At 32.9% G+C, this 27,862-nt stretch overlaps 1 protein-coding gene and 1 pseudogene across 1 annotated transcript; both read right to left on the bottom strand.

Annotated features, from left to right (window-relative positions):
* Positions 1-553: 553 nt before the first annotated feature.
* On the bottom strand, positions 554-4,494 carry LOC142549471 (very-long-chain aldehyde decarbonylase CER3-like; annotated as a pseudogene).
* Positions 4,495-23,258: 18,764 nt separating this feature from the next.
* Positions 23,259-25,073, bottom strand: LOC142549470 (tetraspanin-8-like). Its single transcript, XM_075658433.1, has 2 exons — positions 24,421-25,073; positions 23,259-23,726 (listed from the first exon to the last, which is right to left on the bottom strand). The coding sequence occupies exons 1-2, from the start codon at positions 24,916-24,918 to the stop codon at positions 23,424-23,426; spliced, it is 801 nt and encodes a 266-aa protein (XP_075514548.1). The 5' UTR covers positions 24,919-25,073; the 3' UTR covers positions 23,259-23,423.
* Positions 25,074-27,862: the final 2,789 nt, after the last annotated feature.

Below are 27,862 nucleotides of genomic sequence, written 5' to 3'. Positions count from 1 at the left end.
TTATAAAATAGTAACTTGAATTATAATAAAGCATTGGTAAAAATTTGTGTGAGACGGTCTTATGAGTCGTATTTGTGAGACAAATCTCTTATTTGGGTCATCCATTTAAAAATATTACTTTTTATTCTAAGAGTATTACTTCTTATTGTGAATATCGGTAGGATTGATCCTGTCTCACAATGAGACCGTCTCACAAGAAACCTACTATAAAATATATGAAATTATGTTGATGTATTTGGGTTTCCAAAAACCGGACATAAAAGATTTTAAGCGACATAATTGTAAATTTTAATCGGAAAGGAATTAATTATTCAAAAATTTATTATTCTATATAGTTATTTTAATTTTAAAGTTTTAAAAAAATCTTACCATTATTTCAATTCTAATATTGGTAGACGGAGTCCAATCATTTGGAAAATTAAAAAGTATATGAACAAATCCGATGAAGCATAGTCGGTGGATAAAATAATTGAAATATCAAATTAAACTTCGATTGAAACATTAATGTGTATTATTTTTATACGTACGAGCAAAATTGTTGTCTAATTTTAAAATTTTTATTTATCAAATCTTTAGTATTGCTTCATTGCAGTAAAAACGAGTATATCGTCTACTCGTGATAATAAAAGGATATATAAATATATAGTTTTGATATAGAGAGCATCCACCACGAGACTTATATGAGTACCGATGAAATGGTGTCTTGTATATTTAATAGACGGAGTTCGTCGTCTTAGTCGGTTCTCACATAGGAGCTTGTCATATTAAAATTAAATAATTATATTGGACACTGGCTTCAAGCCATGCTTCAATGCTGCTTTCCATACTACATCTATCATGTCCACGTCCAACGCCCCAACTTCGTGGTGAGTCCATCCTTCCAGCGAATGCACAACTCCACCAGCATGGCAGGCGTGGACGACCCCTCGTCCCATTGTATACTGCAGCCAAATTGACAATAAAAAAACTATAATTTTGAGACAATTGGTGCTGGAGTTGAATGGTGTGAAACAACCAACTTTACTTAATTGTACAAGGGACATTTGAGATGAAAACGTTTGATTATTTGATTAGGGGTGGTTTATGTATCGACTTACCTCGCAATATCCTAGTCCTTCGACGTCTTCGGGTAATTTCATAGCAGCAAGATCACCATAAGTGCAGTCTCTTCTGAATTGAAGCACGGGTGGGACAACAAATTGATGGAAATGAGTTCCAGATGGGGCAAACCTTTGCTCTCTTGCTGTGATCCACTTTCCAACTATCCATGTCTGTCAGAAACCAACACACTTATCAAGCTTACAACAAGTTCTTGTATATCTGTTCTGAAGGTGAGGAAAAACTAGTACCTTGCAATGTTGTGCTGCTTGGTACTTGGTCACTTGGACTAGATACTTCTGATGATCAGCTTGTGCTTCTTTCTGAATTTTTCGAAATCTTTCGGTTGATTGAGTTAGCATCTGCATAATCATACATTCATTATATGTCTTGTTAAAAAAAAAAAAGAAGCATACTACACAATCGAAATTTGACAGAGTATTCATATCTACGCACAAGAACTCGAACTCCTTTTCTGCAAAGATAAAGGGCGATAGCCCTTCCGAGTTTTGAAGTTGCTCCAGTCAAAAACACCTCAGTCACATCCTCATGGATCTCATTTAGTATCACTGCAGCTGTTAAAGTATTCCCGTGGACAACTCGAACCTTAAGGTCGGGATGCTTGTCAACGAATAGTTTTCCACCTCCATTGAGAGCCTCATTCTGCACAGAGATTTAAATTTAGAAACTAAACATAATAAAAACGACAAACAATTTCATGAAATCGGAGCATTCCTCCACATGCACACCTTATTTAAAGCAGCGAGACTAATAACTTTAACACCCAATCTGTTAGGCCCTCAGTATAGCCTCTTCAATCTGCTGATTGATGCCTTTTGCAGCAAATGGCAAGAAATACTGCAAAATAAAAATTAGAAAAAAAAATCAGAGATTCTTTAATATTTCCTACCTTGCCAAGATTGGTTTTGAATCAAGTCTCATTTACAAACCTGAAAACCAAATCTGGGAACAATCCACGATTGGTGCAACCGATCCCTAAGCTCGTAGAATGAGTACAAGAACGTCTTGGACTTAGCCCACATGATTAGCATAGCCAAAAACGATAATGGCAAGAAGGGTATCAAGTAAAGTCTGGTGTAGTAAGGCAGAGCTGCAATATTTCTGTTGCAAAAAGGAGGGTGCATAGCCGATGACATGTCTACTACATGGGCTAGAAACACGAAATCAGGGATTCTCACATTTTTTCCTGCATTTTCAAAAACACAGAATTGAGTTTCTCACTTGTCATGTTTCCTGATCAAATACTTTTTTTGTTCGACCTTTTTCCACATTACTAATCACACAACAAGCACAGTTTAGGGGACTACAATATCCTACATTTAACAAAATAACAGAGAACTGCTAGTCATATATGATGATGGATTAGCCGACCTGACTCTACACGGTTTCTCTTGTGCGTCTCCCATGATTTTTTGTTCAAAGTATTTCCTAATGCATCAAAAAGAGGCATGAAAAGGCAATAATTGGTGTCCATCTCTGCGTGATGCAGGCTGTGGTACCTGCGGTGAAAAGGAAATACAAACAGAATTACAACTGCAAATGGACCTTAAATTCATGTTGGCATATAGCATACACGATTCACCAAAGTTAACCAAATGACTTGACGCTTACGTAGGCGTATAGACGACGTATTTGAGAAAAGGGATGGCCTCAAAAATCTGATGAGGAATGATTTCGACATTTGAGTGACCCAAACATCTCAGCAAATCGAAGATCAAGATGTAACCATAGATCAAGCTTAAAGATCCACAACCGATCAAGAACGAACCCATTACTGGTATCCCGATCAAGATAGTCAATAAAAGTTGTTCCAAAAAAGTGCCATGTCCAGCTGCAAGAAAGATCGAACAGGAGACGAGTCACAAACTGGCTCTTATTCATTGACTGGTCCAAAAAAATTAGTCCATCAAGTATCAAAGTTTGAGGTATAAAGCTGCATAATTTAATCGGTCTAACCTGTGTAGGCTTGTGGCACAGGAGATGAATGATGGAGAGAATGGTAACTATTAAAAAGATAATCTCCATGGAACCATTTGTGCATGGAATAATAAAGGGGCTCTGAAATGGCTATGTGAAGTGCAATGGCTGAAGTGATGCCTCTCTTGTTCCATAGAGGCATTGTTTCAAAAATTGGAAACATGTACATAACCAAAGTAGCCACCATAGCTTGAAGTAAGATAAAATTATCCCTGTTCAACCAAGAAATTCTTTTAAAAAAAGCAAACACGATATTGTTAAAAATAATAATAATTATTATTATGTGATCATAGTGATTACCCAAAAAATATAACAATTTTCATAGTATATTTTAAAATAATTTGTTACTCTAAGCTACTTTCTGTTTCCTGCTACACTTTATTATGTTAAAAAATAAAAACACAATAATCATCCATAAAAGAAATATATATAAATTTTCACATATATATGATATTCAAAATTTAACTCTGAAAACCAGAACAATTTTAAGGTTTGGATTCAGCCCTCCAAAGACGATTACTTTTATCTTTCTTTTTTTTTCCAAAAAAAAAAGGATTTGCTGCAGAAGAACTTTATAGGGGTTTCTTAATCAGCCTCTTTTAGCACTTTATAGGGGTTTCTTAATCAGCCTCTTTTAGAAGAGGCTCTGCCTCTGCGTACACTAATGATCTGTTTCTTGGGAAATATATTCCATTGCACGTGAGAAACAAAAAAGAGAACATTAAAAATCCAAACAAGAAATTACCAATGCCATTCTTTATCAATCTGCTTAAAATCAACCCCTTTCTTCACAATCAACCGATTCCGAGTAAAAAATAGCATGTTGCAGTAACATGTCCACCCTTGGTACATTAAAACTCTAAGCGCGCATAAAAGGAAGATATGAAGGAACCAACAATCTTTAAAGGACTCCTCTTGATATCTTGAATACATGACTTTCCCAGCAAACAGCCCATACAAGACATACTGCCAAAAAACAAATAAAACACCAAAAACTAAATCCCCTAATATGTTTCAAGAAATCAGAAAATTTCACATGGGTTTCGTCTAAAATCTATTAAAAAAAAAATTGGCGGACAAAAGTTTTCGTCTTGTTGCTAACGTACCTTATATTTACCCAAGATTTCCCATGGCCAAGCGGAAAGGGGTGCAGCCATGTCTGAGTAGCTGCAGAAACCTTAATTCCTCTCTGTCTCCCAGAGGTGTTTCCCTTCAAACTGAAGTATATTTCTGAAGCGGAAATATATTGGAAACTCCCCCAGTTACTTTGGAGGAAGAGGAGCAAAACTATATATTATGGAGAAATATAAGCTTTGGAAATGAATAATGCTGTTTAATTTGGATGACACTTTCAGATTGGAACATTAATTTTCCACACCAGTGTTATTTATAAACACATAGTATACATTGATGATTGATGGTTAAGATTCGAGCTGTGTTTTATTTATTAATTAATTTATTATTATTATCCTCCAAATAAACATTAAACCAGGCAAAGTCTGTGTTCAGGTAAGGAGTTAACAGTTGATCAAGGTCAAGCCATTATTTGTGCCACTTTTCAATGTCCTTGCATTTTGTACTATTTTAGCTAATAAACTGCATCTTGAGAAGCAATTTTCCCATTCCCACAAATAAAACATTTCATTGTACGTAAAAATCTTTGTATTCGTCATGATTCGCAGTCTAATCACCCCAATAACTTTATTTGAATTTTAAATTCCATTCTTATTTACATTTTTCAAGTTCACATGTCACTTATTGATGGGATTTTGACAAAAAAGAAAAAGAAAAAAAAACCAATGAAACTAACTGATGGCCTTTTCAGTTTACAAATCAGACCGACTTTATTTTTCTAGAAAGAAAATGGGAGTTGAACCAAATTTTGTTGCATTTTTCGTACCGTTTTCATTTATTTCTCGTGGAAAAATTGGATCATAGAGAAGGCAATATAAAGACGTTTTTTTCTATAGACTAGTGAATAGATAAATAATTAATGTGATCTTCTCGCCAACAGATTGACGGTCACCAATCTTTCTGATATGCGCAAAATAATAATAACATTTTGGAAGATCAAAATTGCATTTGGTGGAAGTCATCTTTTTGTTACTATGCGTGTCCACATGCATGGATTTAATGTGGCCTTGAGTGTGTAGGTGAGTTGGGGGAAGGATATGGGCTGGCAGCAGATGAGCAAATTTAAGGGTACGTCTTCTCCACAAATCAAATTATTCGAAATATATTTCAGTTTTCACTTGGATATATCAAGATGCTACCTATGACTATAGCTCATGCTACTTTTTATCACCAAAATCGACATAAATTTTGATATATATATATATATATATATATATATATATATAGGCAAAAACTTGTGTGAGACTGTCTCACGGGTCGTATTTTTGTGAGACGGATATCTTATTTGGGTCATCAATGAAAAAGTATTACTTTTTATACTAAAAATATTACTTTTTATTGTGAGTATCGGTAGTGCTGACAAGACACTGCGTACATCATCATTATATTAGCATCACATCAGCTCCACGTCGTTGCCATTTTGAAAGAGGACTAAAATTGCAACAAAATACATTTTCTCGTATAATAATAATGATAATAACAATAAACATATCCGCGTACAACCGTGTGTGTCCATTCATATACATGTATTATATTCAAAGTTTATAAAAAAAGTATTTTTTTAAAAAAATGACCAAATTGAACAATACTTTTAATTTAAATTTCTATTAGAAAAGGAATTTAAATTAGATAAAATCGGTGAGAAAATGAATAAATAATAATAATTTTAAGTTTCCCCACCCACCATCATTCTCACAATCTCCTATCTTCCAGCTGCTATTGTTTCTCAGAGCTGGACTGACCATCACATTTCGCGTTCTATTGTACTAATCTTTCATGGGATCTTATCTAACCAACGTGGGAGAACTCTATTTAAACTCATTTATATACAATACTACGTGTTGTCACGGGAGAAGATTGTCCAACTCATATATACAACTTTCAGAGATTTTATACAACAAATGCGGGACAGTTAACCGTTTGCATTCAATTATTTTAAGTTTTTTAAAACTAAAACCAAAACTAATTAGCACTTCTGTTCAACTAAAAATCATGAATTCAAATAAAAATAATTTGCTGACATGCAATTGAATGTGTGAGATGGTCCAACTTCCAAGTAGTCCATCTCTTTTGGCTCTTATCTTAAATACACCATGTGAATATTATAAATCCCTATTAAATTCAATTGCATTCATCTTCACATTCACTGTCTGCTGCACTACTACTTCACTTGAAATGTTTCCAGTATTCGTACATATATTAATAATTCTACATATTCATTCCAATATATATATTGATACTCAGGGATGAACCCATCAAGATCCGGCCCAAATTCCCGGCCCATCATTAAGGCCCACAGGTGAATGGCCCATGACAAGCCCAGGTATTCTCCTATAAATACCAGATTGGAGCGTATGATTATGGGATTCAATATATTGTTTTCAGCAGCGCCCTTAGCTGCTCCCCCCATATATCCTCAGTCACTGACTTGAGCGTCGGAGGGGCTACGCCAGGACACCCTCCTGGCCCCCTCCTAACGGTCTTATTTGTGATTTCAGGCCCAGGGTAATTTTGAAGCCAGTGTCTGGATTAGTGACGCTTGCGTGGATCGGACCCTAAATTTCCCGTATATATATAAAGTTATACCTTATTGTAATATATAAATATTAGAAATTATTATTTTTTAAAAAAAATAAATAAATAAATAAAATAAAAAGTATGGGTGCAAGAGTTGCCTGGGAAGATTCATATGTTTGTCGTTTACCTAAACTTTGTTGTAATCCTATGAAAGCGTTTGTTCTTTTTAAGGAAAGTGCATGTCTTTTAATCTTTCTTTTTTTTTTTTTTTTTATGTGATTCACAACTTGAATAATAACGAGTTGTTCAACCTTTATCCAAATAAAAAAATATTTGTTTAACTTCATTCAAGTTTTTATAAAAGTTTAAATGAATAAATCCTTTTTAGAAAAGTGTTTTATTAAGTACAAAAATAATTATTTAAATTATGTAATCTTTTAGTTTGTTTGTGATATTGTTTTTCTCCGTTTGTAGAGATTATGTAAAAAAAAAAATTAAACATCACGTGAATTTTAGAGATGGATGTTTATAATTGGTTAAAATGATTATTTAGTTAAGTAGGATATAATTTTGGCATTTTCCAAATTTATATTATATAATAATTATGTGGATTTTTTTTTTATAATAGTCATTTTGTAACCATAACAAGAGATCGTGAACGCTTATTTTAATTATAATAATTGTATTATGATATGAATATATGCATGTATACATAATAGGTTTATAGATTTCATTAAAATACTTATTAATTTTTAATCCAATAGTCTGATATTCTTTTTCTCTGCTACAAACGCAACATGGAATAAACTAATTTTTTTAAAAAAAGGTTATATTTTTCGTAATTATTTTTTTAGGGTTTTTTCTAATTATTTAAATCACATCGAGATTTTTTTCCGAAAGTTTGTCAAGTTTCTCTCTATTGCACATAAAAATAATAATTCAAAATCACTTCTACAAAAAAAAAGGATTTAAATTTTTATTTTTTCCGAAAGCAAAAATAATTCAGAATTTAGAGAATATTAATAAGTTACAAGTAAAATCTCAGTTTGGGCACGGAAATGACTCGTCGCTGTTGCCACAGCTATATTGTCTTTTTTTAAAAAAATAAATTTTTTTTAAAAAAAGAAATTCAATACATTAATATTGGTGTCATAACTAATTAACATTGAATTTTCCCAAGCTAGCGCTCACCATTGTCCAGCATCCTACAGCCAACAATGAAATTGAGTTTTAAATTCTTTCAATTATTAAAATTTTGAAATTTTTAAGGATAATGTGAGAACGTTACATGATTATTTTCTTTTACATATTCATTAAGTATTTATTTATTTATATTATATTTTTACAATAAAATTACAACTTCGTACTTGTTTTTGGCCCTTTTCATGGAACTAAAGAGACCCATTAATCGTTCGTAGAACAATTCAAAAATTCTTCTCGAAAAGAAAAGGTCAAAGTATGATATTGAAAGTTGAAACCATTGCCAGAAGATCTAGCATTCTTCGAACCAGAGGCGGATACAAAAATTTAAGGTTTGAGGAGACCGCATATTAAGTGACGATAGTGTGCGGCGTTTTGGAGCTACCCAGAAATCTTTTTTATACGAAAAAAGAGTTAAAAAAAAATTTAATTTTTGATTCCATAGGAGATGCTCACGTTAAACATCGACATATCATAAAGATAGAAATTGAGTTATCTTAACAAATATTCAAATTGAGTTCAATAATAGATGTTGAAATTGGTCTAATTGAAAAAGAACGAAGGTAGACTTATTAATCACTAAGCCCAACAATCATAAATAAATAAAAATTTAAAAACAAACTTGAAAATGGAAATGAAACCGATGCGATCCGGGTGAATTGGGTGAGCAGAGCCGAAGTAATCTACCGGATCTGATAAGAGTTTTATTAAGGGAAAAATGAGCAAGGGATATGGCTTCAAACTGTAACCTGCAAACAAGGAAGAGAACTCGTGAATGGGCGTCGGAGGGGTGTCCGGCGTAACCACTCTTGTGGGGCCCTTAGCTCCTAATCGTTATCACAATGCACTTTGATTAGGGTTAACTTGGGACCCTTAGCTCCTAATCGTTATTACAATGCACTTTGATTAGGGTTAACTAATTACAGCGGAAAACTGGGTTTAAATTTTTTTTACAATGAGTCCAAATCATTTTATTTGAATATTAAAAATAGTATTTAATCTCACGTCATAAACATGCCCACACGTAATCAAAACCAATCATATACAAACATCTCATATCCTCGGGACATGCCCCGGTATATAGATACATATACATATATACTGGGAACAAGACATAAACATAAAACCTCAGCCCAAGCTGTGGCTTCCTCCAGAAGTACCCTCTCCGGTATCCTGATATCCTGGAGTACCTGCCATTGTCCACACACAAAGACAACAACAGCCCCCCTTGGGGGTGAGCAAAGCTCCGTATGGAACAACCAATCATATATACCACAGATATCTAAACAATGATATATGGTATGCAATGCATGTATGTCGTAGAGGTATCATGTCAAATGCCCATCCACTGAGCACATGTCAGAATCAATCGAATCGCTATCAAATCAATGCTCGAGCTGGCACACCGGCCTCAATAAGGGATACTCGTATGATAGCGTCGACAAAGCGCCATCAAATCCCAAATCTCATATCCAATCATCGGGGCCACAATTGTCTATGCTTTACGGGTCATATAATACCAACATAGCAATTATGTTCACAAACCCCAGAATCCAATCAAATCATATCAGGGTATCCAATGATCATAACTCAACGTGCATGTCATGTATCGATGTATGCATCAAACGATGTGTGTTAACAAAACATTTATTTTATACATCGATATCTCAATCTCATTGTCATGTATGCCACATCAATCAACAAATAAGGCATATAGACATGTATTCTCATTCCAATCAATCAAATCAATCCGACATATATCATATAATACAGATACCTGTCGTATGTTACCCGGTCGCAACATACCTTAATTCTTCGTTTCCAGTTGATGTAGCCTGAAGATATTGATATAACACTTTATCTACATCAATAACATACTCATTCCAATCAATAACATAATCCAAAATCATTACTATGATTTTCAAATATCATTTGAAACTTCAAAAATTCATATCAAATCCAAATCATATCATAATTCAATTCCGACTTCGAATATGAGTTTCTTGTCGGTTATTCTACTACATACATGAATTTCAACTTCAAATACAGGCTATTCCAGCACTTTGATGTTTAGAGCTGCTGGAACTAGAAGAAAATTACCTCAGTCAGAAGCCCTCGACGCGAAGATCACAAATATATAATTTGTTTCGCGTTTAGACAGCGTTTCGAAGTCGATTCGGACGAAAGAAATTCGAATTCCCTCGTATTCTCTCAAAGCCTCTGAAATGAAATGAAGAAAACGAACGGCAAAAATTGTTCTTATCTTCCCACCGCTCTCGCGCTCGGGCGGTAGAATTCTCGCGCCCGAGCGCGAGAGGTTCTGACCCCGAGTTTCAAATGCACCGCACTCGGGCGATCAAAAATTACCGCTCGGGCGCGGCATGTTCTGCCCGAACATACCTTTTATATATCCTGGCGCTCGGGCGGTCATTTTCTACCGCCCGGGCGCCACATGTTCTGTACAAATATTTATTTTTGTACTATATTGGCGTCCGGCTTCTCCATTCGAGCTCTTACAACGTCAATTCATATCCAATATTCATTTTCTCAATTTCATTGTCATGATATACATCATATACATAATCACATGACAATTTCATAATTATCGATAATCAACATGGGATTTACGATAATACGATACACGGTCCTTACAACTCTGATGCTTAAGTCAGCAGGCAAAATATAATGAAGATAACCAGTATAGCTTAGGAGAGAAATAAATGCTACTGGTGTAAATATATATTTGAATATGTGTGGTTGAATGTGTTTAATGCAAGAAGAACATTTTTATTTATAGGAAGAAAGATGATGTTTCTCCTTATTTTCAGTGCCTACTTACCACTTGTAGCCTTGGATGTTGACTGGAATATTATGCCGCCCTACTTTTCCATCGTGTCACATCAGTTGGATTTTGTCAAGAACGATTATCGAAACAAGATCTTACCTACTCAAATGCTCGAGTGTGGTACTGTTATCGAGGCTTACCGGGTGGTGAGTCATCTGGAAGCTGGTATGAGAGCACGGGCTTTTGATAACCCGATGAGAAGATGTCTTGGTCATTCATATGCCTGATCTCTGATGAACCTTTCCTGCAGATTGACCATGTTTTGATATATGATTTTAATATCTAGGGTCATCCATGACCCGGACTCTTATGAAATTATCAGAAACCATCAAAAAAATCGAACCAAACACTTCTAGCATAGACTAAAAAGTCGAACCAAACACTTCTTGAGAAGGTGTCTTACCATTTAAACTAGTTATCTAATGCTAACTTAACTTAACATTTTTATTACTACATATATACTACGAAAAATAACTTGTATATAATAATAATAATAAATTAAAAAGTGTCCTCAAGTAGGGATGTAAACAATCTACATCAAACCAAACAGTATCAGGCTTAAGCTTGGTTCGTTTAGGATTGTCTGAGGCTCGAGCTCGATTCGAGCTTCTATTATCAGGCTCGAGCTCGGTTTGTATTGAAATTACTAAGCTCGATAAAAACTCGAGCTCGACTCTTTAAAAGCTCGTTTATCATGTTAATCAAGCCGGGCTCGAGTTTGATTCATTAATAGCTCGTTTATCATGTTTAACAAGCCTGGCTTGAGCTCGGCTCGTTTTCGAGCTCGTAAAGAATATAATTGAGCTCGAGTTTGAGCTTGATTTGAGCTTGTTAAAAATTAAATATATCCATGAACTAATTTTAAATCAGACATAAAAATATAAATTCATTCATAAATAACCAAAAGGACAAAAAGAACAAATAAAAACATAAACTCATTATATTATTGAACATCCCAAAATAATACATCCAACATCCAGATAACAAATATTCGTCATACACTGATATCAACATATAAATAACATTGCAATAATTTCACTCCTTTAATACTCCATTCGCTGTGTTCCAAATAAATTTTATTTTTTAATCAATATAAATTCATTAAATTCAATTTAATATCATATTTTAAGATAATAATTTTTAAAGTTACTCAATGTGTATATGACTTGTTGATGTAAATTTTTTGGGAAAAAAAGAATAAGTTGATGTATTTATGTTAATTTATTATGTTTTAAAGAACATTTTAGTATAATGATATGCAAGTAAGATAAAAAATGTAATTGTGACTATGTAGTGTAAATTAATTTTTTTCAACTATGTTTTGTGTTCAATTCCTTCCATTAACATTAGTACTAATATTTTTATTTTTCAACTCAACAAATGAGCCAAGTTCGAGCTGACGAGCCACCTAAACGAGTCGAACTCGAGCTTACAAGCCAACTAAACAAATCGAGCTCGATCTCGCGAGCCTATTAATAAACATGTTTGCGAGCCTATTATCAAACATGTTTGCGAGCTCACGAGCCTAATATACTTAGGCTTGAGTTTGGTTTGATTAAATTTTCGAGCTCGAAATCGAGCTTGAGTTTGGCTTAATATGATTAACAAACGAACTCAAACGAGCTTTTCATCGAGCCGAGCTTTGAATAGATCACAAACGGTTTGGTTCATTTACATCCCTACCTCCAAGTTACAATGTAATGTGTGTATATATATATATATACATATATATATTTATATATGTATAGCAGAGGCGGGTCTACATAGTAACTTGGAGGACACATTTTAATTATATATATATATATATATATATATTAAATAAAATATCACTTTATAATTTCTTAAAAATATTCTTAGTCACTTGTGATCTTTGACCTAGTGACATAAAAAAAATCCAGGAAATGGGGACAGAAGGCCGGGAGGGTCGATTTAATATAAAAAGTATACTAAAATAATCCAGTTTTGTGCAGCATAAAAATCATTATAAGTTAAAATATACAAATTATTATGATAAACAAACATATATTGTTGAAAATGTGACAAAATTCAGCTTATAATTATAAGACGGAAGGCGACTTATATATATTAATATTCCCAAAGACCAGGCATTATTTTACATTAATATAATTATTAAATGGACTTGGCGTACAAAAAGGCTTCTACACTTTTCACCCGGACCCCTCGACTTAATTCTCTAATAAATGATTTTCAATACTTTATAAATAGAATATAAGACGTAAAACATTATCCAGCTGTTCTAAGTTTTTAAATACATAATTATTTGTGAGTAGGTCTATTATGAGATGGTCTCACGAATCTTTATATGTGAGACGGATCATTCCTATCAATATTCACAATAAATTTTAATGGATGACCCTAAATGAAAGATATGTCTCACAAAATATGACCCGTAAGACCGTTTCATTAAGTTTTTGTCATTACTTTGTCTACCATACATAAGCACAAGTACGTCATACAAGATATGCATGCTAAGACGTGTGCTACAGAAAAGGGATAAATGAGATAAGCTTATTTGCATTACCAAATTATTCTTTGGTAACTTCGGAGACCGCGATCGCTACTTTTTAGTATGCATCGAACAAACTCGATTCTCTTGCCCTGTTTTTTATTTAGCTTTACTCTTTTTTTTTTCAGGAGAAAAAGACTCAATCATCAGATAAATCCAAAGAAGTTACATCAATCAGCTAAGATGGGTACAAAGCATCAACTCAACACAAAAGTGAAGGGTGGGAAAAGACAAAATGAGCGAGACCATGTGCTACTCGATTCGCACATCTGCAAACGTGATTTATACCGTTAAATCTACTATAATCAAGAAGATCCAAAATGTTGGAAATCAATATTCCTGGATGATTTAGACCAACAGTATGCGATGTCACCACCTTGATTTAGCTTTTCCTTGGTGTGCAAATTCAGGTTCCATTCCCATGTCCCTATTTTATTACAGCATACGGTGCCGCGAACGTGTACAATATTTATTCTAATTAATTTGTATTAAAATAAAATTAATAATTATAAAAAAATTAGTGAGGTGTTATGGCGGAATTTGATTGAGATAATATCACAAATAAGTTACAATGACAATTTTGGAAAAAAAAGTGAAATTAATATTGAATTCCACCCGTGAGGCAATGACATTCCAAGTTGAATAATTCCCCAACTAATTTCTCAACTGTACCTAACAACTGTTGTATTTTTATAAAGAAGCACACATGGAGCGGCAGTGCACATGTCGTGTTAGACCATTCCAGGCAAGCAACTGAGAGTGACATTTACATCAATTAAAATTTTTGAAGGCCTTTCAGCTCAAGCCCACCTAGATTAGGTCTGCACCTGAGACCTACCCAGGTTTATTTTTATAATTAATTAATATCCTGATTATTTTATCTTTTTTTTAGACAAAAACTTGTGTGAGACGGTTTCACGGATCGTATTTTGTGAGATAAATATCTTATTTAGGTTATCCATGAAGAAGTATTACTTTTTATGCTAAGAGTATTACTTTTTATTGTGAATATCGGTAAGGTTGACCCGTTTCACAGATAAAGATTCGTGAGACCGTCTCACAAGATACCTATTCCTTTTTTTATATATTATTAAAAGAGATTTACTTGCCCCACTCCCCTTAACTTTTTTTTTATAAACTAATATTTTATGTACAAATAAAGTAAAATATTGATATGACTATTTAATATGAATGATCTTATCATTTGTTTTCTATAATTTTCAATATACTAAATTAAGATTATTTTCCTATAAATATATATCCAAAATGGTAAATATCAATATTACTATTTCATATGAGTAAATGTAAAAGCCAAATTCATTAGATATAGTTATTTTTCGGGTTTTTTTATTATTAATTTAAAATTTTAAAAATAATTCAAAAATAATTCAAAAATAATTATTTTGCAAAAATACTTCAATCCGCGCCTACACGCTCCACGTGGACGAGCGTCCGCGCTTAGCTTTTGTAAGTGCGGACGCTCGTTCACGTAATATTATATTATTATTATTATTATTATTATTATTATTATTATTATTATTATTATTATTATTATTTCTTATAATTTTTAATAATTAATTTAATTCGAATAAAAAATATAATATTTAAGTTTTATTATTATTATTTATAATTTTTAATAATTAATTTAATTTAATAATATTATTTATAATTTTGAATAATTAATTTAATTCGAAAAAAATAAAATATTAAGTTTTATTATTATTATTATTATTATTTATAATTTTGAATAATTAATTTAATTCGAATGAAAAATATAAAATATAAATATTTATAATATATGTTAATTATTAAATATTTTTTTATTATTTGGTTGGGTGATTGAAAAATTAGATATATGAGAGGATTGAAATGAGAAATTTAAAGTGATATGAGATGATTGAAGAGAGAAAATTAAGGAATTCTTATGTTCTATTTCAATCACCCAACCAAATAATATAAAATATTTAATAATTACAATATATTATAAATATTTATATTTTTTTTATTTTTCATTCGAATTAAATTAATTAATAATAATAATACTACTACTTGCGATTGAAATTAAATTAATAATAATAGCTTAAATAGAAAATAAATAATGTAAATTTAATAATAGAATGAAAATATTATAATACAACGTAAGTTTTATCGATATTATATGCTAAAGTTAAACCTTTTATTCGTGTATTGGTGAAAGGCTACTATTTTTATTCTCCTTAATTTTCTCCCTTCAATTCTCTCATATCTTTTTAAATTTCTCTTTTCAATCCTCTCATATCTCTAATTTTTCAATCACCCAACCAAATAATACAAAATATTTAATAATTTGTTGAAAAATATATTTAAAATGTGAGTATTGAATATTTGAATGTTGAATATTTGAATGTTGAAAATAAGAGTTGTAAATATTGAAAATTAGTGTGTGATGATGTAGGTAATGATGTATTTTATTTTTGGATTATTTGTAAAGATTTCCTATAAATAGATCTCTCATTTGTGAAGAAAATCACAATTGAGTAGAGAGAAAAATATTATAAAGTGTGTAGTTTGGTAAATTTTGAGAGTTTGAGATTTTTACTTTTTACCATAAATTTTTACTTTTTCACAACACGTTATCAGCACGAAGCTCTAAAAGTCCTACATACTTTTCCAAGCTCCAAACAGAAGAAAAAGGTAACAAAAATAATTATATTTATTTTACTGTTATTTATTTATTGTGTATTTATTTAATATACAATATAATGTTATTATTAGAAATAATAAAAATAAATTTTTCATAAACTTGTTATAAATCCTGGGAGGATGTTAAGACGACATCCCACACTCCCGGTAAGGGATACGACAAGTATAAAAGCCTATAAGGTTTTTAAACAAAATAAATTATGACACTCATTATAATATTATGATATGATATACATAATTATTTAAACATGTCTAATATTATATATATCATATTATTATCATAAAATTATACAAATACATACCTTTATTTTTTTTTGTACCCCAACGGTCATAAATGGTAAACAACGGCTATTTTTTGCCCTATAAATATGATCTCACAAACAAATTCCATCACTCCAATTTTCTCTTCTTCTCTAAAAATTATTCATCATCAAATTTTTCGAAGAAAAAAGAAGATGGCTTTCTCAAGGTTATTTTTAATTATTTTGGTTATCATACTCACGAGTCTTTTATTTATTGGAGAATATCCTCCTCGTGTGTTTTCTTTATTTTTACAAATACTTGTACTTGTTGTTTATCCGTTACTTTGTATTGCAATAATTATTAACTAATAAAATGCATCGTAATTTTTTTTTAGTACCACCATGTCAAATTTAACAAAGCTCGAATTTGTTGCGCTCGACATCACGGGAAAGAATTATATGCCATGGACTCTAGATGTAGAAATGCATCTTGAGTCATTGGGTCTAAGCGAGACCATTAAAGAAAATGGCATATGCACGTCACAAGAAAAGGCAAGAGCCATGATATTTTTGCGTCGACATCTCGACGATGGATTGAAATGTGAATATCTGACTGAAAAAAATCCCATGGCTTTGTGGAAGGGATTAAAAGAAAGATTCGAACATATAAGAGAAGTTATACTTCCGACCGCCCGGGATGAATGGAATACATTGAGATTCCAAGACTTTAAAAAAGTCAGTGATTACAATTCGGCGATGTATAGAATAATCTCGCAATTAAAATTTTGTGGACATGAGGTCACAGAATCTGAGATGCTTGAAAAAACATTTTCCACGTTTCATGCATCAAATATTACTCTACAGCAACAATATAGAGTACGTGGATTCGCGAGATATTCTGAACTCATCGCCTGTCTTCTTGTGGCGGAAAAAAACAACGAGCTATTAATGAGAAATCATCAGTCCCGACCCACTGGATCAACAGCATTTCCAGAAGTAAATGCTGTAAGTAAAAATGAATTTAAACCTGGAAACCAAAATCAAATTCAAAGACAAGGTTTTGGTCGAGGTCGAGGTCGAGGTCGAGGTCGTGGACGTGGACGTGGACGTGGAATTGGCCGTGGTCGTGGTCAAGGCCGTGGTTTTGAAAATAATCGAGATAGTTATTTTTATAACTCATCTCAAAAGAACGTCCCAAACCATCCACAGAAAAGGCATCATGAGAATACAAGTGTTAATGAGAAGCACTCAAAAAGATATGAAAGTTCTTGTTACAGATGTGGTACTCCAGGACATTGGTCCAAAGTTTGTCGAGCCCCTGAGCACCTTTGTAAACTTTATAAAGAATCATTAAAGGGGAAAGAAAAGGAGACCAACTTCACTGAACGCAGTGACCGTTTGAGTGATTCAACTCATTTTGATGCTGGTGATTTTATGAATGATTTCTCTGGAAATGATCAATATGTTGGTGGGATAGAAATGAACAATATTGATGCTGCAAATTTTCTCAACGATTTCTCTGAAAATGAACAATATAATGGTAGAATATAAATGTACAATAATCTATTTTTCATGTATTCATAGAATAATGTTTTATTGTATAATTATGATTTGTGTTATATTTAAATATATATTGCAAGTAATTTATTTCATTGCATATTTTTTTGAAGTTCAAATATGGAAAATGCTATGAGCAAAGCTGAAGTTTGCATACCTGATAGTGGTACAACGCACACTATCCTCCGAGATAAAAGATATTTCTTGGAACTAAAACCAACAAAAACAACGGTGAATACAATATCAGGTCCTGTAGACTTGATTAAAGGATGTGGTAAAGCACAATTTTTGTTACCTAATGGTACAAAATTTTTGATCAATGATGCTTTATATTCACCACAATCGAAAAGAAATTTGTTGAGTTTTAATGATATATATTCCCATGGGTATGATACTCAAACAATGAATGAAGGGAATGAGAAATATATGTGTCTTATCACATATAAATCAGGAAAGAAATATGTGATTGAAAAACTACCAATGCTCCCTACTGGATTGCATTATACACATATAAGTCCCATTGAATCAAACATGGTAGTTGATAATTCTTCGATATTAACCAATTGGCATGATCGATTGGGACATCCTGGTTCAACAATGATGCGAAGAATTATAGAAAATACACATGGTCATCCACTGAAAGACCAGAAGATCTTTCAGAATAATAAGTTTCAATGTAAAGCAAGTTCTCTTGGAAAACTTATTATAAGACCATCACCAGTCAAAATCCAAACTGAATCATCAATGTTTCTTGAACGTATTCAGGGTGATATTTGTGGACCAATCCATCCACCATGTGGACCATTCAGATACTTTATGGTATTGATTGATGCCTCCAGCAGATGGTCACATGTATGTTTATTATCAACTCGAAATGTTGCATTTGCAAGATTACTTGCTCAAATAATAAAATTGAGGAATCAATTTCCCGATTATACAATCAAGAAAATTAGACTTGATAATGCTGGTGAATTTACTTCCCAAACTTTCAATAATTATTGTATGTCTATGGGAATCATTGTTGAGCATCCTGTTGCTCATGTACATACACAGAATGGATTGGCTGAATCATTGATTAAACGTCTGCAAATGATTGCTAGACCAATGATAATGAAAACAAAGCTCCCTATTTCTATATGGGGACATGCAATTTTACACGCTGCTTCATTAATTCGCATCAGACCAAGTGCATATCATAAATACTCCCCATTGCAGCTTGCATTTGGTAAAGAACCAGACATTTCTCATCTGAGAATTTTTGGATGTATGGTGTATGTGCCTATTGCACCACCGCAACGAAAGAAAATGGGACCTCAAAGAAAGGTTGGAATTTATATCGGTTATGATAGTCCATCAATCATTCGATATATTGAACCTCAGACAGGCGACGTGTTCACAGCACGTTTTGCTGATTGTCATTTTAATGAGGAAATCTTCCCAATGTTAGGGGGAGAACAGAAACATAACGAAAAAGAAATTACATGGTATGTATCATCATTGTTACATCTGGATCCAAGAACAAAACAATGTGAAAAAGATGTACAACAAATTGTACACTTGCAAAGAATAGCAAATCAAATACCAGATGCATTTGCAGACACAAAAGGGGTAACTAAATCATATATACATGCTGCAAATGCCCCTGCTCGAATTGAAATTCCAAAGAAACAAATGGAAGATACTCATGATGTCATTAAACGCGTGAAGCGTGGAAGGCCAGTCGGTTCCAAGAATAAAAATCCTCGAAAAAGAAAATTTATAGAGAAACACGATGATCACAAAATAAAGAATGACGTTTCTGAAGAAACACATGATGATCACAAAATAGAGAATGGTGTTCCTGAAGAAACACATGATGATGAAAATGTTCTGTCAGAACCACAAACTGACGAGAATCATGAAATCTCTATCAATTATATTAATACTGGAAAAATATGGAACCGAAAAGATATAGATGAAATTGATGATATATTTTCTTATAATGTGGCAATCGACATCATAAATGATAACGAAGATCATGAACCAAAATCTTTTGGTGAATGTAAAAATCGGCAGGATTGGATAAAATGGAAAGATGTCATCCAGGTTGAATTAAATTCGCTAAATAAACGTAATGTTTTTGGACCTATAGTCCTTACACCTGAAGGTGTAAAACCTGTTGGATACAAATGGGTTTTTATTCGAAAGCGAAATGAGAAAAATGAAATAGTAAGATATAAAGCTCGACTTGTTGCACAAGGTTTTTCTCAAAGGCCTGGAATTGATTATGAAGAAACGTATTCTCCTGTGATGGATGCAATTACGTTTCGGTATTTGATTAGCTTGGCGGTATCTGAAAATTTAGAAATGCGTCTTATGGATGTTGTTACAGCTTACTTATATGGATCACTTGATAGTAATATATATATGAAAATCCCTGAAGGATTTAAGATGCCTGAAGCACAAAGTTCAAAACCCAGGGAATGTTATTCTGTGAAATTACAAAGATCATTATATGGGTTAAAGCAATCAGGTCGAATGTGGTATAATCGACTAAGTGATCATTTGATGAAAAAAGGATATGTAAATAATTCAATATGCCCTTGTGTTTTCATTAAGAAAACAACATCCGGATGCGTAATTATTGCTGTATATGTTGATGATTTAAACATCATTGGAACGAATAAAGAAATTCAAGAAGTTGTGTCATACTTGAAGGAAGAATTTGAAATGAAGGATCTTGGAAAAACCAAGTATTGTCTGGGTTTACAAATTGAACAAAAAGAATGTGGAATGTTTGTTCACCAGACAAATTATACAGAAAAGATCCTTAAACGTTTTAATATGGATAAAGCAAATCCTTTAAGTACTCCAATGGTTGTTAGATCATTAAACATAGAAAAGGATCCATTCCGTCCATGTGAAGATGATGAAGATATTCTTGGTCCAGAAGTACCATATCTAAGTGCCATCGGTGCCCTTATGTACCTTACAAATTGTACAAGGCCTGATATATCTTTTGTCGTGAATCTGTTGGCAAGATTTAGCACATATCCAACAAAGAGACACTGGAACGGAATTAAACATATATTCCGTTATCTACGAGGAACGACAGACTTGAGACTTTTGTATTCAAAAGATGCTAATCCAAGTATAATTGGTTATGCTGATGCTGGATACTTATCTGATCCACACAAGGCACGTTCCCAAACTGGATATGTATTTACTCGTGGAGGCACTGCAATATCTTGGCGTTCTCAGAAACAAACGCTCGTAACAACTTCATCAAATCATGCCGAGATTATTGCACTACATGAAGCAAGTCGTGAATGTGTGTGGTTAAAATCAATGACCCAACATATCCAAATTTCATGCGGATTATCATCTGATGAGAAGCCTGTGATACTATATGAAGATAATGCTGCATGTGTTGCTCAAATGAAAGAAGGATACATAAAAAGCGACAGAACTAAACATATTCCTCCTAAGTTCTTCGCATTCACTAAGGAGCTAGAGAAGAATAAATATATTGATGTTCGTCACATTCAATCAAGTGAAAACTCATCAGATCTCTTCACAAAGGCACTTCCTACGTCAATATTCAGAAAGCACATATATAATATTGGAATGCGCAATCTACGAAATTTGTGAAGAATTGTTCGTGTCAACATGAGGGGGAGTTTACGTGACTGCACTCTTTTTCCCTTACTATGGTTTTTATCCCAATGGATTTTTCCTAGTAAGGTTTTTAACGAGGCAGTATAAAAACACGTAATGAAAACAATCATTATGATCATCATCACAAGGGGGAGTGTTGAAAAATATATTTAAAATGTGAGTATTGAATATTTGAATGTTGAATATTTGAATGTTGAAAATAAGAGTTGTAAATATTGAAAATTAGTGTGTGATGATGTAGGTAATGATGTATTTTATTTTTGGATTATTTGTAAAGATTTCCTATAAATAGATCTCTCATTTGTGAAGAAAATCACAATTGAGTAGAGAGAAAAATATTATAAAGTGTGTAGTTTGGTAAATTTTGAGAGTTTGAGATTTTTACTTTTTACCATAAATTTTTACTTTTTCACAACATAATTAACATATATTATAAATATTTATATTTTATATTTTTCATTCAAATTAAATTAATTATTCAAAATTATAAATAATAATAATAATAATAATAATAAAACTTAAATATGATATTTTTTATTCGAATTAAAGTAATTAATAATAATAATAATAATAATAATAATAATAATAATAATAATAATAATAATAATATTACGTGGACGAGCGTCCGCGCTACGTGGAGCGTCTGCGCCTACAAGGTGCGGATTGAAGCACTTTTGCAAAATAATTTTTTTTGAATTATTTTTGAATTTTTTTAATTTTTAAATTAATAATAAAAAACCCATATTTTTCATATTCTCTAAGATGGATTATTTTTTTAAAAAAAAAAAATTACCCCCTCATAAAAAGGTATAGTGTAGTGATCCGACACCTCTCATCCGCGATCATTACTCATAGGAGTTCTCCAGCCCAGGTACTGGAGCTTTTACCTTCCCATGATTCGGACCTAATACCTCCTAGACATATAGGTCTTGGCAAAACAATCCTGATACCAATTGATCTAGGAGAAATCCTATGAGTAATGATCGTAGATGAGTGGTGTTGGGTCTTTACATCTAGTGTGTGTATATATATATTTTAAATAATATAATATAAATAAAATTTAGACGCAATGATAACTTGAAAACATGATCTTCCTGAATAGTGAGGCCAACACCAGACATTGAGGCCTAACAGGTGACTGAAATTGAAGCCCAAAATTGTAACTAAATTGGAATATATTAGAATAGTCTGAAATTTGAGAATAACGTAGAAAGAGCAAATTTTTTATTTTTTTTAGCAAAACAACAATGTTCTATCACTATGTCCGCACCATGCCAGTAGTTACAACATAACTCAAAAAGATCTGATATGCATCCTTTGAACATAGAGGGCTACTCATTTTCACGAGTCACCTGCTCGGCCTAGCGCATACAACGGGGAATAACTAAGCCTTAGTGCTGCGAGCATGGTCGACGGATGGACTTAAGGATAGACGCTTCTGCGGATATTACAGAAGCTTTGGAAATGAACTTGATCACCATTAGACCATCAGTTTTTTTTTTATAAACCCTTGCAACCAGTGATTTTGAATAGCTACCAGAATGCCCTCTGGAACAGCCACTAGTTGCTTATCGATTCTTTTACATAAAGCAAAAACCCAATACCTCATGATTCATCCATCCCAAAGCGACCAGAATGCTTAAAACCAGTTTACCTGATGGAGGAACGCTCCATCGAAACTCGACAGGCTTTGATGATGATAAAATAACAGAAAGAAATCAAGGCAACTCTGTAAGAAAATTCTGCCGATGAGCCAAAATGTGCAAGACAGGATATGAGTCGCATAAATGTCTAACAAACATTAAATTCCAAATGAAATATTATTACTGCATAAATCTAACTATAACAATTCAAAAATGTCCGAATCATCAGGGCCAAAAAAAAATTAAAACAATATACTGCACATAATACATCCAAGAAACCAACATCGACTATATAATCCAGCCGAACCCTCGAGAATGTACGTTCAAGGGTATCGCTTCCATGAATTGTCCTCCGTGTTGTTTCGGAATGCACAACACCCAACCGAGTACACGATGATGAGGAAAACGAGGAATATGATGTTTATAACAGCCACCTTTTTCCATTCAGTCTTGATGTTATCCAATAGTCCAGCCTTGCACGATTCGCAACCATAGCACAACTTACTCGAGTCGTTGTTCCATGTAGCACAGTCAGTGTTGATAGCTGATGATGTCGAGTTACCGATCCAGTTCGTTGGGCTAACATATTGGAAGTTACAATCATTCGATGGCTTGCAGCAACCGGACTGTCAATTCAAAACGCTATTTTAGCATACAAATCTTTACCCAAACTAAATATATTCTAATAAGATTTTAAGTCAACATGATATCTTATGCACAACGAAGGCAACATTCATAGTACTATTACAGTATTTGATGAATGAAACTAATACAAATAATGGCGACTATCCGAAAAGGTGATGAGTTTGGTAGAAAAAGTAAAGAAGAACAAAATATGAGTAAAGAAAGATCAAACGGTAAATTTTTTAAAAAGGTTAGCACCAATTATTCGGTGAGAGTCAATTACTAATAGTGGGACCACAATCACCAATTATTGATATTCTAATCAAAACTCACTGACCAATTTCCTCTTTTGATTTTTTTGATCAACCACCACATATAGTTTCTCAATCTTTTCTAAATTAAAAGAACACCAGATCTTTTCCACCAAAATAATCCATGCCAGTTTACAGAAACAATCCAAGATTTAATTTTGGAACAGGATGAATATCAAGATCTAATCATAACTGCTCCCACAAATTAAATACCAAGATCTGAATAAACAAGTCAAACTTTCCCTTCCTCGAGAAGAGATCCAGAAAAAAAAGTTTTAAAAAAGGTGTCGGTTCTAGCAGGGCCGCATTTAAAAAAGTTTCCAACTTTATTCAAAAAAAATCAGAAAAAGGTTAATTTTTTAGTAGAATTTTAAATCTTGAATACCTGAAGAGCAGAGAGGTGCTTTCTGTAAAAATCATCCACTGGAGTAGACACATCCTCGATAAGACTCTGGCAAATCTTACTATCAGCCAAGCAGCTACTAATCTTACCCCAATTCTTGTTAACTCTTTTCTGCAACCAATTCGAATAATCCCCAAGTCTATATTCTTTATACCCTTTCCCAGAAATAGCCTCTCCGGCGCCTTTGTTAGTCACCACAAATGCGAAAATGGTGAAGCAAAACAATAGAACAATCAGCAAGAACATGACCAATAGATAAACCCACATCAGCCAAGAAACGCGGCAGCAAGAACCCACGATTCCTGCAATCGATACCAGCAGAATGAACACTCCTATTGCGATCACGGGCTTGTCAAGAAACCGCGCGCACTCTGTGTTGCCTTGCTTCGAGAGCCATATTCCGCCGGCTATGATGGGGATCGATAGAAATAACGTGACTATGTTCAATATCCCCACCAGATTATTGCTGCAGCGCACCATTTTTCAAGAGAAACTTCAAGATTTGCCTCTTTCTAATTCAGCTGGAAGAGAAAAGATTCAAAAGAAATCCTTTTTGGGTTTAGAAGATAACAGTGAATGTATTGTGTATATATAGGTGAAACGGATCGGTGGGTTAGATATTCTTGGCATCATGATGAGAAATTTCAAAGAAGGAATCGATCAGATTCGGACGAAGCAACATGAGATGCTGCGGCGTAGCGCGTGGCACCATAAGCGCGTTTGACAGCGAGAGTCAAATTAGATTGGATGAAGTTTAAGGCAAATTCAAACGTTCTTTCCAGGCAAAAATTAAAAAAATTATGTTTTCTCCAAAAAAAATTTGGATTTTTTACATAAATACAAATAATTTACAATATAAAAATTTATATATCCCTTCCTAAACTAGTTAAACGCTATTTTTTCTTGTTGAATTAGATAAAGTAAAGAATTTTCAGGTGTGTGAACCTTTGTTAGAATTCTTCCAATTATTAATTTTCCAAGTGATACTAATTTTTTTTATACAAAAGTATATACTATGTTGATGTCTTTTTATCAATACCCAAATAATTTATATGTGAAAGAGGTAGAGTTGTCCTCTAATTAGGTAATTACTTTTTGACCTATGAATTCTTAGACCATGACATAAGATTTGGTCATCCCGCGTACGGTTTTTCTTCACTTTCTTTAAAGTGTCGACTTTATGTGTGATACATATTTTTGCTTGTGGGTATGTATATATTCATACGTGTTTGTGTGTGTAATGACTTTGAAAAAGAAGTCGTGCAGTTGATGTCTTCTTGAATGATTAGATCTCTATTGCATCCGGTTTATTCGTGATACAGTCTCACGAGAATATGAGCTATAACTATTATGAAAAAGTAATGTTTTTTTTTTCCATAAAATATTATATTTTTTATGAGTTGTGTTGGTTCGGAGACCCGTATCACCAAAAGTAATCCGTAAAACGATTTGACGAGAGTTTTTATCTTCTTGAATTATAAGGTGGTTAATTTAATATAGAGTGAGTCTCATGTGAGACCGTCTCACGGATCCTAATCTGTGAGACGTGTCAATCATACCGATATTCATAATAAAAAATAAGACTCTCAGCATAAAAAGTAATACTTTTTCATGGACGACTCAAATAAGATATTAGTCTCATAAATACGACCCGTGAGACCTGTCTCATACAAGTTTTTGTGAATGATATATTGTTAATTTCTTTGATTTAGTTATAGAAAGAATTAGGCATGTTGCCACTTGCTGATTTGGCCAAATCCAACTGGTTGAAGATGGTTTTGGAAAAGTTTATATTATCACCTAATTTACCCTAAAAATAAGGACCAGGGTAGGCAGGAGAAACAAGCTGAATTAAATAAATTGTTCATCAGAAATAAAATAAAAATCCTCTTGTATATGCAAGTATCAAACTGCAATTGGTAATGTGAATCATTATTTTAGTATATCATTGAGTCTTACAGACAATAAAAATCTCGACTGTTTAAGACTCCTGCCGATCGAGAAAGATTAAATTATTTTATGGACAAATTTAATGTTTTTATACGGATTAAAGAACCAGTCTTCAGTCCAATACTACGAGCTTCGAAAAATATATGATTACGGGGTCTTCAAGTTTCTATTGGGAGATTTTACTGGCAAATATTGGCTACATATTTAGTACAAATAATTGATAAGACAAAACGAGTTACATTTTTTTTCGACAGACTCTGTAAGAAAAAAGAATTAGAAGAACGGGTCGATATTTTTCTTGAAAGTGGAATTGCTTTAATTAACGAAGTAAAATGGTATATTAAATACTAATTAAGGCGAACAAGTGTAGTAGGCATTTGATAGGGAAAAGGGACAAAGTTCAACAGCATGAGCATAGGGTATTGGCTTTCCGTCATTGACAAGGCAATCATCGTATTCTAGTCGTTTGAACTACTAAGGGTTCACTAATATTGCCGGCGAAAAGCAACTACAAAGAAGATGATGATTCGTGATCTCGCAATCTGTGTTGCACATGTTCGTGATCATCACGGTGTATTTTGGTATCCCATTTGTTGATCTTAATCATTGGATCACTTGAATATCGGACTCGCGATATTGAGACGCCCAAGTCGTTATTTTCACCCGTTGCTATATTTTTCTCCGTAGGAGATTTTGTTTATCTGGGATAGGGAATAATGAATTTGATCAAAACTCTGTGGTAGGATTCATGGTTTGACCATCGGCACGAAATATAAGATGAGAGCTAAAAATACATAAATTTTGAGGTTAGAGAAATAATAATGGCCATTCTTGAATACATTGGGCATTCAGACGAAGATGATGCTTAAGAAATTGGTTTCCATGTCCTTAAATAATAGATTCGCTGTCTCCAGCAAAATCACAGTGTTGGATTTACTTATTACCAATTTTTTAAAAAAACAAACAAACAAGAATACAAAAAAACTCTTGAATCTATCTTAATTTCTTGAAATGGCCAGAAAGTTATGAAATGTGTTGTCTAGAGATTTTGGCTTTCCATGAGTATCGTTGATCTTGTCGTGATTTATTCTAAAATTTTGTCACAATAAGGGAAAAAAATACACCCGCCTGATTAATCAGCCCAATTGAAGCCAGATATTCAGAGTACAAAATGGACCATTTTGTTTAAAAATGAACACGATGTGAATGATAGCTTGTTTATATACATATATACATATATATATATACATATATATATATACATATATATATATATATATATATATATACACACACTTGCAAAGAAATTACTTGGTCCACACCGTGCACACATGCATGACTGAGTCTCTCTGGACTAAGTGCCTGAAGGCCAAGTCCAAACAAATTTGAAGCCGTCATCACCAAAGCCTTTATCTATTATCTGTACATGACTATTGCACATACAGCTGAATCTAAGGTTAATCACCATGGAATA

The sequence above is a fragment of the Primulina tabacum genome, chromosome 6, assembly GCF_025594145.1.
Source record: "Primulina tabacum isolate GXHZ01 chromosome 6, ASM2559414v2, whole genome shotgun sequence".
NCBI classification, from domain to species: domain Eukaryota; kingdom Viridiplantae; phylum Streptophyta; class Magnoliopsida; order Lamiales; family Gesneriaceae; genus Primulina; species Primulina tabacum.
This window is presented reverse-complemented; position numbering and strand designations above follow the sequence as displayed.

Coding starts and splice junctions, on each gene's coding strand:
- LOC142549470 (XM_075658433.1), bottom strand. CDS start 24,918: ATGGTGCGCTGCAGCAATAATCTGGTGGGGATATTGAACATAGTCACG. Junction 23,727..24,420: donor AGCACCTCTCTGCTCTTCAG/GTATTCAAGATT, acceptor TTGAATTGACAG/TCCGGTTGCTGCAAGCCATC.